The sequence below is a fragment of the Rhinolophus ferrumequinum genome, chromosome 3 (assembly GCF_004115265.2).
Source record: "Rhinolophus ferrumequinum isolate MPI-CBG mRhiFer1 chromosome 3, mRhiFer1_v1.p, whole genome shotgun sequence".
Lineage (NCBI taxonomy): Eukaryota > Metazoa > Chordata > Mammalia > Chiroptera > Rhinolophidae > Rhinolophus > Rhinolophus ferrumequinum.
This window is the reverse complement of record NC_046286.1, coordinates 63,969,707-63,982,114: the sequence shown is the minus strand read 5'-3', so window position 1 is coordinate 63,982,114 and position 12,408 is coordinate 63,969,707. Positions and strand designations below refer to the sequence as shown.

General features: G+C 39.1%; 1 protein-coding gene across 4 annotated transcripts in view; it reads right to left on the bottom strand.

The window, feature by feature from the left end:
• The window catches only part of CCN6 (cellular communication network factor 6), a 19,113-nt gene extending 6,705 nt beyond the window's left edge, over positions 1-12,408 (bottom strand). For 3 of the 4 annotated variants that reach the window (XM_033103061.1, XM_033103060.1, XM_033103063.1), the window contains exons 1-3: positions 12,164-12,408; positions 6,201-6,495; positions 2,370-2,612 (exon numbers count right to left, since the gene is read on the bottom strand). In XM_033103061.1, coding sequence (XP_032958952.1) covers positions 2,370-2,612; positions 6,201-6,495; positions 12,164-12,211 — 586 coding nt within the window. In that variant the 5' untranslated portion in view covers positions 12,212-12,408. Of the gene's footprint in view, positions 1-495; positions 560-2,369; positions 2,613-6,200; positions 6,496-12,163 lie in introns of all 4 variants that reach the window. The other variant, XM_033103062.1, reaches the window with a different exon arrangement.

Sequence of the window (12,408 nt, the reverse complement as noted above, 5' to 3'; positions counted from 1 at the left end):
ATGGATAGATGGAACCCCCTCCACTACCAGCTGTTTAGGAGAAACAAGGGAGGAGAAGGGACTGAATAATGAGAATATAAAGAAAATACAAAGCGGTATAATTCTTCCACGTCCTTGTAAATTCATTGGGAGCTTCTTCTTCTGCTCATGAATGAATCAGGCCCTTGGTTCATTTTAAGCAAACTACATATTGGTTTACTGTCTCAAAGCACTTCCTAGTTTAATATGCATCCTAAAATGGATGCTTTGGGAATAAAGTAGCGATGTGAGTTTGCAGTTGAACATTTCAAAATTCTGGCTACATTACTTCAAAATATCAATTTAAAACTCAAAAGACCCCCCGAAAATGCCTTCTTGATAGGAAATACCAGTCACTTTGAAGTATGTGCTATCTTTGAATACAATGATACTTTGATACTGCTTTCAGCGTTATTACAGTAAGATTTTGCAATTGCACATAGAACTGAGGGAGAGGAAGCAGAAACATGAAGATACCTGGAAGGTAGGCAACAATTTAAAGACCTCAATGCAGGAAGCAGATTAAAAGCCTGGCACCCATCTGCAATAAATAAAGGTAGGTTAGATTATCATATTACCAATAACCCCATTTAAAGTTAAGCCAAGAGCTGCAGTTCAGGAATTTGCTTAACGTTCATTAAAAAGCAAGAAAACTAGAAGAGATTTTTTAAAGTAAAAGTTTAGTGGTTGGTGAGCAGTGAGAAAAGCATGGGTGCATTATGCCATTGCATGCTTTATACTGACCAAGCAAAAGCTAGATTCCAACCATAAACCATCTGGAGTTAACTAAATACGTGTTTGTCGTTATTCTTGATTTTGAAAGCCAGATTCCTGTTTGGGCTCCAAAATACAGTTTCACAGTTGAGCAAAGGAGAGACATTAGACTGAACATACACTTCCCTTGAAACATACCTAGGCTTAACTCTCAATTACCAAAGAACCCTTGGAGAGATTTTCTCATTTGTAGCAAAGCACTAACCACTAAGAAGGAGCACCTGACACCTCCAAGCTGGTTCCTAGAGCATCCACTGTAAGTGCTCTGACTCCACAAATGAGACCAACTGGAACTTGATCCAAAGGGCTTCACTTGTGGCAAACTGCTTCTCTGAGGTAGTCTCTCTCACCAGGGAGGTTCACACATGGGTTATGAGAACTTACACTGAGTCAGATCCAAGGCAGAAAACCAACTGTTCCTGTACATTTTTTAAAAAGAACAATTTGGCTTATAATTTCAGAAGTTTTGCCATTAGCAGTGTCATGCCATTAGCTGAATAACTATGTATGGTAAACGCAAATTCACTACCACCTGTTAAATTTTTTTCAAATTAACTGGCATACTTGGAATCCCTGAGGATGTTCCTTTCACAGAGTTAGTTTTTAAATATCTAAAACTCATTTCTCTGATTACAGTTGCTTTTATTAAATATACACATAATGTAAGTACACTTGGGAGTTTTTAGTATCTATAAATATCCTGCGTTTCCATGGCACCTTTTATTCACTAACCTCTAACTTTCAAGAGAAAGGCTTTCTTGATTTCTGGATGAAAAACACAGATGTGAACAATAACCAGGCATCAGTTTTGCCCCTTTTGAGTCCTGCCTCGTCTGTGCATCATTTGCTGAGCATTTGAAACTCCTGTCCCCAAAATACCCTGGCACTGAAATAAGATGCTAACTTAGAGCCGACCAGAATACAAGGTTATGAATATACCAACTCTATGTGGCCAAGTGCTCAAGAAGAGAAATAAAGAATCATTGCATATTCCATACCTGGGTAACCTTCTTTAGATTGCCTGTGTGTGTGTTTGTTGAGAGAGAGGGAGGTTGGTAATTAAAGGGAAATTGTATATCAGTAGTTTTGTAGTTTTTTGAAAAACATTTATAAATTCAAATCACGTCCTCAAATATTTTAAATCAATAGCCTTCCATTTCTGCTTTTATCATATAGGAAAGTTGCCTTTGAAAATTTTTGGAAATGGATAGTTCACATTTGTTGGCCATAACCTAACAATACAAATAAAAGTTTTTCCAGGGTACCTATGAACAACATTTGGTCCATTTTCCTGAGAAGAGGTTGAGTGAGAATAAGCAGAGGTAGAAAGATTTTAGAATAGTTTTCCTGACCTAGTTGAGCTTTTAAACACTAAAATATTTTAGTGAAAAACATCTAAAACATTTTAAAGTTTCCTTTTCAGGAGACTGAGGCAGAGACTGAGTAAGACAGCACACTCAAACTAAATCTCACATTGACCACCAATCAGTAGGTACTTAGTGAGTATCTATAGTACATAAAAGGAACATGAAGTAAGCCACAAGTCATACATGAAAAGCAGTTCTACTTAGGAGCACCTGGCATTGTTTTGTAGGTTGTTGAGAGCTGCTGTTGTAACGGTCCCAGGCCACAGTTTGATTGATCAGACTTCTTTCCACCTTTAGCCCCAGAGCAGTGAGTGTCAGTCAGCTTTGGTATGAACACAGGTGTGCATCCAATGGCCCCACTCACACAGAGGCAGCTAAACAGGGGGTTGGGCTGAAACACTTGACCATTATGATAATGTACCCTGTTGAACTCGCATCCCACAGCTACGAGGTCTGAAAAGAGAAAAGAGCAAAATCACCAAAGAAACCATAACTGATAGTCTAGACCTCCAATTATAAATCATAGAGGAAATAGCTATCTCCTTGATAAAGTTCTCAGTTCTTAGGCGCCACCTGGAACTTCCTTCACAAAACATCTGTAAAAGGTGAAAAACGAGACATTTTCATTATATTGTAGGCTCTCAGGCCCCAGTGGCCACTTCCAGAATTAAGACCCAAGGGAAGGGCCTGTTGTGGAGTAAAGTTAGTAGAAAACCACTATGAGTACAGCAGTGAGATAATGATTGTAAGTCTGAGAGATGGGTTGGTGGCTGCTGAGACTGAGGTTTCCCCAGATGTCCAACAATAGGCTAGGATATGTGAATGGCTGAAAAAGTTATAATTTGTTTAACTACAGTACTGCATGGTAACTGATTAAAAAAAAACAGAATTGGAGGAAACTTTCACTTGCTCTAAGGGGGATTCTTGACCTGGATTAGCAGTTCTCAAAGTCTGGCCCACGAACCTGTTGACCATGCGAGGCCTTTTCAGAGAATCTGCAAGGTCAAAACTCTTTTTCAGAGCACTAAGATGTGACTAACTTTTTTCACTGTGTCGGTATTTGTACTGATGATGCGAAAGTAATGGTGGCTAAAACTGCTGTTGTCACATTATCATGAATCAAACTGTATAGGTTAAGCACTGTATTTTTCCCTGCGATGCACTTGTACATAAATGTACTTTCTAAAAAAAAGAAGGGAAAAGGAAAGAAAACTAGTTTTACTTAAGAATGTCCTTGATGACACAGTAAAAATTACTAATTTTATTAAATTTTAACCATCAAATACGTGTCTTTTTAATATTCTTTGTGACAAAATAGGAAGTATACATAGAACTTCTCTGTAGGTGTTGTACCAAAGTACAGTAGTTATCATGAGGAAAAGCACCTATGCAATTGTTTGAGTTGTGGGCCAGACTAACCAGTTTTTTAGTGGGAATTTTACCTGAAGAAATCACTGACAGATAAACCATGGTTGTTCAGACTTGGGTATTTGGCAGACATTTTCTTGAAAATCAACAAAGTGAGCCTGTCACTTCAAGGAAAACAACTGACGGTATTTATTGCCCATGACAGAGTTCAAACTTTCAAGCAAAAATTAGAATTTTGAAAAACTTGTATCCACCTCTGAAATCCTTACAGCTACCCAATATGTAGACTTTTCTGATGAAATTCATATTAATTAATGTGATTTTCTAAAAATTGTATCATTAACTGTTATCAACATTTGGAACTACATAACCCATTTTTCCAAACTGATATTTTCCAAGTAACAAATGCATAGTAGTACAAAATTATGCATGAGTAAAAGACCCATTCCAGTGGGTCTTGGATAGACCAATGTATTTTAATGTCACAGAATTTGACATTGATGTGGTTCATTGATATGGTTTTAGATTCCATGATGTAGCTAATTTTTAAGAAACTACCACGTTTCAAGTTTTAATATAACATCAAAAAAGAACATTCACAGTTATCTGAAAAGTCTGCGAAAATATTCCTTCCTTTTCCAACAATATATCTGTGTGAGGCTGGATTCCCTTCATATATTTCAACCAAAACAACATAGCAATAGACTGAAAGCAGAAGCAGATGTGAGAATGTAGCTACCTTTTGTTAAGGTAGACATTAGACTTGCAAAAACATAAAACAATCCCACTCTTCTCACTAAATTTTTCTTTGTTTTGGAAAATGAAATTTATTTCATAAATAATATATAATTCCTATTAATTTGCAATGGGATTGTTATTTTTGAATGAATTAACAAATATTTTTAAATGGCTAGCCCATTAACTACCTATAGAGATAACTCACATAAACAGAAGCTCTTTGTGTCCTTTTTTCTAAGGGAAGAGAAATACTCATTATTAGCTGGGCAGTTTAGTCTCTCTTTAGAAAAGCCCAAGTGGGAAGGCCAAGTACTCCCAGGAGTTTGGTTGTGAACATGAAATGAGAGCACATCTTTTGGGTCCTGCTAATTTCTAAGACTAAAGTCCTGAGACCAAAACATTGAAAAACCATTTATTGGTAGCGCTGATCAAATTTTTTGTAAAGGGCTAAATAGTAAATATCTTAGCCTTTGTGGACTATTCAGTCTCAGTCTCCACAGCTACATTCTGGAATTGTAAAGCAGCCATAAACTATACATGACTGTATTGGTATGGCTGTGTTCCAATAAAACATTATTTATAAATTCAGGCTACAAGCCATGATTTGTCCCCTGAGCCATAGTTTGCGACCCCAGTTATAGGTCATCCCTACCTCCAGCCTCATGGAGATGTTCTGTTAAAATACTCATCACAGTATGTGAAATTACTTGTGGAAAGATCTGTCTGACACAATAAACTTTGGCTCTGAGGGCAGGGCCTGTATCTTTTTCCCCTCTGTTGTATCCCCAGCTGCTGGTCATTACATATTTGGTAGGTTAATGAAATTACTTGCCCAGCATTGTTTGGGAGAAAGGGGTCTCCTGAATGCCAGAGTCTGAGAGGTCATGTTTTTTCCTTGTTGAGTTTCCATGAATAATAACATTTTTGAGAGTGTACTGCATACCACACATTGCTCTAGGGGTTTTGGATTTTCATTTGATCCTACTAGCAACTCTGTAAGATAGGAAATACATATGATGTAACTGAGGCACAGAGAGGTTAAACACCGTGATCAAGGTCACTCAGCAAATAGAACCCAGAATTTGAACGTAGAGCCTATATTCTTAATCAGTATAATATAATGCTGACAGGGGCATCAGCCTATCTATCAAACTTGAGTGGCTCCATCCGTGCAGCCTGACTCCAAGAATTTGCTCTCATTTCATGGTCACAACCAAACTTCTGGGGGTACTTGGCCTTCCCACCTGAACTTTTCTACAGAGAGACTAAACTACCCAGCTAATAATGAGTATTTCTCTTCCCTTAGAAATTTTATTTTTTAATCCTAAGTAGGTCAGCAGTCTGAATTTTTGTCAAGGTTTTATAGGTTTAGATGGTCTCAATCAGACTCTAGAGCTAAGACCCATAAAGCTAAGGGACAGGTTGTGATTTGGGGTTCCCCTACCTTCTTTTTCACAAATCTGCTTCAGTAAAAAGTGCAGTTACTTGATGGTTAGATGGGAAGGCTGAGATTAAAGCAGCACATCTGAGTAGTAGATATACATCCTTACATTTTAAGCAAGATTATTTTTTAGTTACGAAAAAGGCTGAATTCAAATTGATTTTGACAGTATTAACAAAAGCTGTCATTTTGGCTAAAATTTTGAGAAGTCAGACTATTTACAATTTTTTTCCTATTGTCAGTCATTAAAAGCAATTACCTGAGAACAACTGCAAGATCAGCTCAATGCTACAAAAATAACACGTTTCTGAACATGTGTAAACGTCTGCTAATTTCACATGGTCTAATATGACAAAGTCAGTCCCACTGGTGCGTGAAAGATAAACTCACCTCCTATTTAGTAAAACTAAGCTGATTATTCCAAATTAACAGTTACAGAAAAAAATCCTGTCTAGACTCAACCTTTTCCAGCAGGTCCAGAAGAAGACACTTACATGCACACACTCCAGTCTCGTACCTAGGCCTGTCTGCTGAGTAGTCACAATACAGTCCTTTGTGTGGGTCGCAGAGGTCAGCTTCATTGCAGATGTCCCCTGGTTGCTTGGCACAGATTTTGCAGCATCCACAGCCATCCCTCACCAAGCTCACTCCAGGAGGGCACCTGGGTTTCTGAGGGCATTTACAGGGCCAGTGGCAAAACTGCTTCCGATGATGCACTTCTGATACTTCTCCAGGCCTTCCTTCCGGTGTTGTGTGTAATGGCCCAGCACCCTGTGCCCTGCGGCAGAACTTCATTTGATAATAAAGGTGATGTTAGAAAGGATTCCTCAAACGAATTTCAGAGGTTTTATAGAAATAGAAGATTTCCTCAAAATTGGTAGAATACAGTGCAGTGAGTTATAATAATCATATCTATCAGTATTTGACACTTAAACTTTTCTTCACATAGTTCCCAACACATCACTCTTTCTCACTCCTCCTTTCTCACTGATTGCTCCTTGTCGGTCTCCTTTGCTGGTTTCTTCTCATTGTCTTCCATTTCTAAACATTGGAGACCCTGTGGTTAAGACCTCTCAAATATCTTCCCTCACTATATCTCATATCTCCCACCCAGACCTCTCTTCTGAACTGAAACTCAAACTGCCCACAAACAGATCTCCACTTAGATATATGATAGGCATAGCAAACTTAACATGACCGAAAACAAACTCCCCATTTCTCACTCCAATCTACTCTTCCATGCACCTCCCTATTTGAGCAGACGCCAATTTCATTTTTCCAAAATACTCTGAAGTCAGGTCATTCTTGACGCTTCTCTCACATTTTACATCCAATCCCATCAGTAAATCCTGTTGGTTGTATCTTCAAAATGGGTACTCTAATTGTTTCTCAATAACCCTACTGCTACCACAGTGCTCCAGCCACCATTATTTTTCATTTAGATGATTATAATGGTCTCCTAAAGGTTTTCCTTGCTTCCCCTTTGTCCTCTATATGCTCCACCCAGCAGAATGGTTCTTTAAAAAATAAGTAAATAAGTGGGATTGCATTAAACTAAAAAGTGTCTACACAGCAAAGGAAATAATCAACAAAATGAAAGGGCAACCTACATAATGGGAGAAAATATTTGCAAACTATATAGCTAACGAAGGGTTAATATTCAAAATATATCAGGAACTCATACAACTCAATTGCAAAAAAAAATAAACAAGTTATTTTTTATTTATTATTCAGGCAAAGGACCTGAATAGATATTTCTACAAAGAAGACATATAAATGACCAACAGGCGTATGAAATGGGGCTCAACATCAGTAATCATCAGAGAAATGCAAATCAAAACCACAACGAGCTATCATCTCACACTTATACGTGCAATCTAAAATAGACTCAAGCAAAGGGTAGAATGGTGGTTGCTAGCCCCTGGGTGTTGGCGGGGCGAAAATGGGGAGGTGATGGTCAAAGGCTACAAAGCTTCAGTTATGCAAGATAAATAAGCTCTGGAGATTTACTAAACAGCATAGTGGCTATAGCTAACAATACCATATTGTATACTTAAAGTTTTCTAAGACAGTAGATCTTATGTTAAATGTTCTTACCACACACAAAAAAAAACTAATGTTAAAAGGGACAAGAGGAGACTTTGGGAGGTGATGGGTCTGTTTATGGCCTTGATGGTGGTGATGATCTATGAGTATATACTTACCCCCGAAATCATCTAATTGTATACATTAAATATGTACAGCTTTTTACATGTCAATCATACCTCAATTCATGTCATTCCTTGCTCATAAGGGGTGGCTTCCCATTTCAATGTAAAATCCAAACTACCCCTGAAGGCCCGGTGACATCTGGTCCCTACTCCCTATCTTACTTTGCCCACTGCCCCTCACCCCCTTGCTTGCTTACTCCATCCACAATGGCCTCCTCGTTCTTTGAATATTCCAAGTATGCCCTTTCCCCAGGTATCTTCACGGCTCACTCTTTCACTTTCTTTAGGTCTGTGTGCAAACTCATCAGTGAGGCCCTCCTTGACCACCCTTTATAAAACAGTACCTTACCCCAGCCCTTTCTCCATAGACCATCTTACCACCTACTTTATTGCCTATATATTTTACTTGTTTATTTTCTGAGTCACATATCTAGAATGTGAGCTTCTTGAAGCGAGCTCTTTACCTAATGTCGGTCTCGTTTTCTGTAATAAATATTTATTCAATCAAAGAACATGTTCCTGCCTATGTGCCAAGTACCTCATATGTTCATACCATTTAACCTTCACAACAACAGTATGGAGTAGTTATTAGACCCAAGTGATAAGCACAATAAGGGTCCCCTCAAAGATGGTTATGTCCTAATCCAAGAGGAGAGGATTAGGGAAGAGTCAAATGCCTTAGAGAGATGGAGTAACGAGAAGACATAGAGACTCCATGAACATGAGGCTAGCCGAGAGGCCACTGAACCTGGCAAGGAGTCCCTGGTAACCACTGCTGAAACTGTGCAGAACCGAGAAGTAGACATTCATTATTTCTACTCTCTTCTCCACTTTTGTATTTCCTTTTCCCTTGTTCTTTGCTTTTATGATACCAGGCCCTCCCAGTTCTACCTCTGCCTCTCAATATACGTCCTCAATCTCCTTTGCAGGCTCCTGCTACCCTAAATTTGACTTTGATTTAGGCTTATTGGAATTTCATGACTTTAATGTACTGCTTTTTCTCATTCTGCACATTGTCTCTTGGCAATCTTATGCAGCCCCTTGCCTTCAATTTCCACCCTATGCAAGCTTCAAAGCTAAATCTCCATCCACGACTTCTCCACTGAGCTCTAGACACATACAGTTGACTGCCTACTGGGCATCTGTCCACAAGCATATCCTGCAGAAAAGCTCATGGCCAAACCTCACCATCCCCTCCCCCACCCCAGACAGCTTCTCCCAAATTTGGAGTCAGGAATCTAGAAGTCATCCAGGTCACTTCCCTCTCCCTCACCTCCCATAGCCATTCAATGACTAAACCTGCTTATTGTGCTCACCTCCCTAGAACCAGCCACTCTCGCCCCATTTCCACTGCTAATAAGTACCATGCAGTAAGTTCCTAACTGGTCTGCCTCCCTCAAGAATGACTTCTCAAATGAATTTACCACATTGTTGCTGGAGGGAGCTCTTTAAAAAACACAATCCGATTTTACTACTCGTCTCCTTACATTACAGCCCATCACTGGTTACCTACTGTCTACAGTATACATTGCAAACTTCTGAGCATGATACCTGCAGTCCTGCCTGCGCTGGTTTCTGCCTTCCTCTCTAGCCTTCGCTCTCAACGCGCTGTCCTCCTGTGCCTTGCCGTTTACTAGAATCAGGTCAGTTTTCCCCTCCATGCTTCGTATTGCTTCCTCTAATGAAACGCCCATTCCCAAAACTGTCCACCTAGGATACCTGTTTATCTTTCCAGCCTTGAAGCATTTCTATATAATCTCTGATCACATGGTAACACTGTTGAAAACCAAGGATAAAGAGAAAATCTTGAAGGTAGCCTGAGAAAAAGAAAGGGTTATGTACAAGAGAATAACAATAAAAATGAGATCTGACTTCTCATCAAAAGCAGGAAACCAAGATGTCTTTCATGGGAGAAAGAAACTGCAATACATCCAGACAATGGAATCTTATTCAGTGCTAAAAAAAAAGCCTGAGCTATCAAGCCATGAAAAAATGTAGATTACTAAGTGAAAGAGGCCAATCTGAAAATTCTACATATTGTAGGATTCCAAATATATGGAAATACTCCACATATTGCAGGATTCTAAATATTCTGGAAAAGGCAAAACTATGGAGACAGTAAAAAGATCAGTGGTTTCCAGAGATTGAGGGAAGAGGTAAGTAGGTAGAGCACACAGCCTGCTTAAGGCAGTAAAAATACTCTGTATAATAAACTCTAATGGTGGATAAATGTCATTATACATTTGTCCAAACTCATAGAATGTACAACACTGAGAATGAACCCTGATATATACTATGAACTCTGGGTGATGGTGACGTGTCCATGTACAGTCCTTAATTGTAACAAATGCACCACTCTCGTGGGGGATGTTGACAATGGGGGAGGCTGTGCATGTGTGGGGGTGGGGGGCATATGGGAAATCTCTGTACCTTCCTCTCAAATATGCTGTGACCTTGAAACTTCTTTAAAAATACTGTCTTAAAAAGGAGAAGGAGGAGACGGACAACAAGACACCCAGAGACAATGCTGAAGGGAAAAAACAAAAAAAAACAAAACAAAACAAAAAAACTGTCATTCTACCTCCAATAAAACTCTTTCAAAAATGAAGGTGAAATTAAAGACATTTCCAGATAAACGAAAACCAAGAGACATTGTTGCTAACACACCTGCCTCACAAAAAATACTAAAGGAAGATCTTCAGTCTGAAGGGAAAGTACAATAGATAGTAATTCAGAAATACAGGAAAAAATGAAGAGTCCCAGAAATAGCAAATATGTTAGTGAATACAAAGAATTGTATATATTTTTTCTTCAGGTATTTTGATTGTTTTCAAAATCAAAATTTCAAAACAACAAAGGAGGCATCAGAATAACACAATAGAAAATGAGGGTTTTGACGACCAACCTGAGCTTTAGTATAGTTCTGTGACCTTAAATAATTTTTTCTATCATTTGTTTGATCTTTGAGTCTCAGTCCTGCTCTGTACATGGGGTTAATAATAACTACCATACAAGGTTATTTTAAGGAATAAGATAATGACTAAAGTAGCTAGCACAGTGCTTGGCACATAGCAGACGTTCAATAAATGGTAGGTATTATCAGAGCCTTCAAAAATTTATAATGGCAAAATAATACTTTCTTGTTGCTCTACGTGTAACACCTGTTTGTGTTTTTTGTTTTTGTTTTTTGACACATCTCTCTATGTTGGATATTTGTTGTTTAGGAATATGTTGTAGCCTTCAGTCCACAGTAATGGTCATCTTTTTCTCACAGTTGAAAACAGTAGAATGGGAGATGGGGAAATGTGCCCCCCCCCACACACACACACACAACAGTGGGAATAAACCATACCACTGAGATTCTTGTTATGATGTTTTTAAGATCTTAAATCTCTATCTATATAACAATTTCAACCCTTTGTTTTCTAAGATACATCCACTACTTACCACCCCAATTGACTGTTAACTCACAGACACCTCTGTGTTTTCTAAACCACCAGAAGGTTTCAAAAGCTCTGTCCTCTGTGCAAGCCATAAACCTCCACCATGTAAATAAATCCACAAATAAGTCACCCTGTTTTAATCTTATTTAAAAATACTAAGGCAATGAATTACTCATATTAAATTAAACTTCCCTTTGGTTTGTTAATTGAAATATTTCAGAACTTCCATGGACTGATTCCCTTTCATGAAAACTGAGAAACACACGAGTTGAGAAAAAGACAAAGTCATAGACGTTTTCCAAATATAAATGTTCTGAAGTGCTCCTTTCAAACAAGAACAGGCTTCACTGAAGAAAGTGGTCACATTTTTTTTCCAGTGTCTCTTTGCACATTTTGCATACGACTCTGGAAAGTTGAGCCCCAGCCTGGAGCCCACACAAGGAGGCACCATTCACCCCACCCCACCAGGCCGGGCTGCCACTGCCCAAGTACGCGCTGTGTGTTATAACTCCAATAAAGAAAATATGATGTATTATTAAAGTTTGGGAGCTGTTCAAACATATCGAAAGTCGGATTCCGTGCCATTCCCTGAAAGGCAGAAATGTTTTCCACTTCTTTCCTGAAGCTAATAAACTGAAACGGAACGTTATTTGCAGAGGAAAATGGCTCCCTATTTTTCATGAAGTCGTTCCACAAGGAATTCACCCTCCTCTTCCCCCATCTTCTTCTTTTCCTACATTCGACCTGAAGAAATAAGAAGTGCTGTGGTCTCCTGAAGGGAAGGGGTGAGGAGAGAGAACGTACCTGAGACAGAGCAGTGAGGAGAAGAGACGCGAGGAGGAGCGCCTGCATGTTCCCAGCGCAGTGGGGCACGACCAGAGATAGGAGGCCAGTGTGCCCGGCGCCACACAAAGGCCCCCTCTGTCTCCTCAGCAGAAGAACTCAGCACACACCTCCACCTCCCAGCTACTGACTGTATGCTTCTACGCACACACTCTGCTTTCGCTTTCACAGATCTGTTTGAATACCCTGTTTCCTTTCAAGGGCTC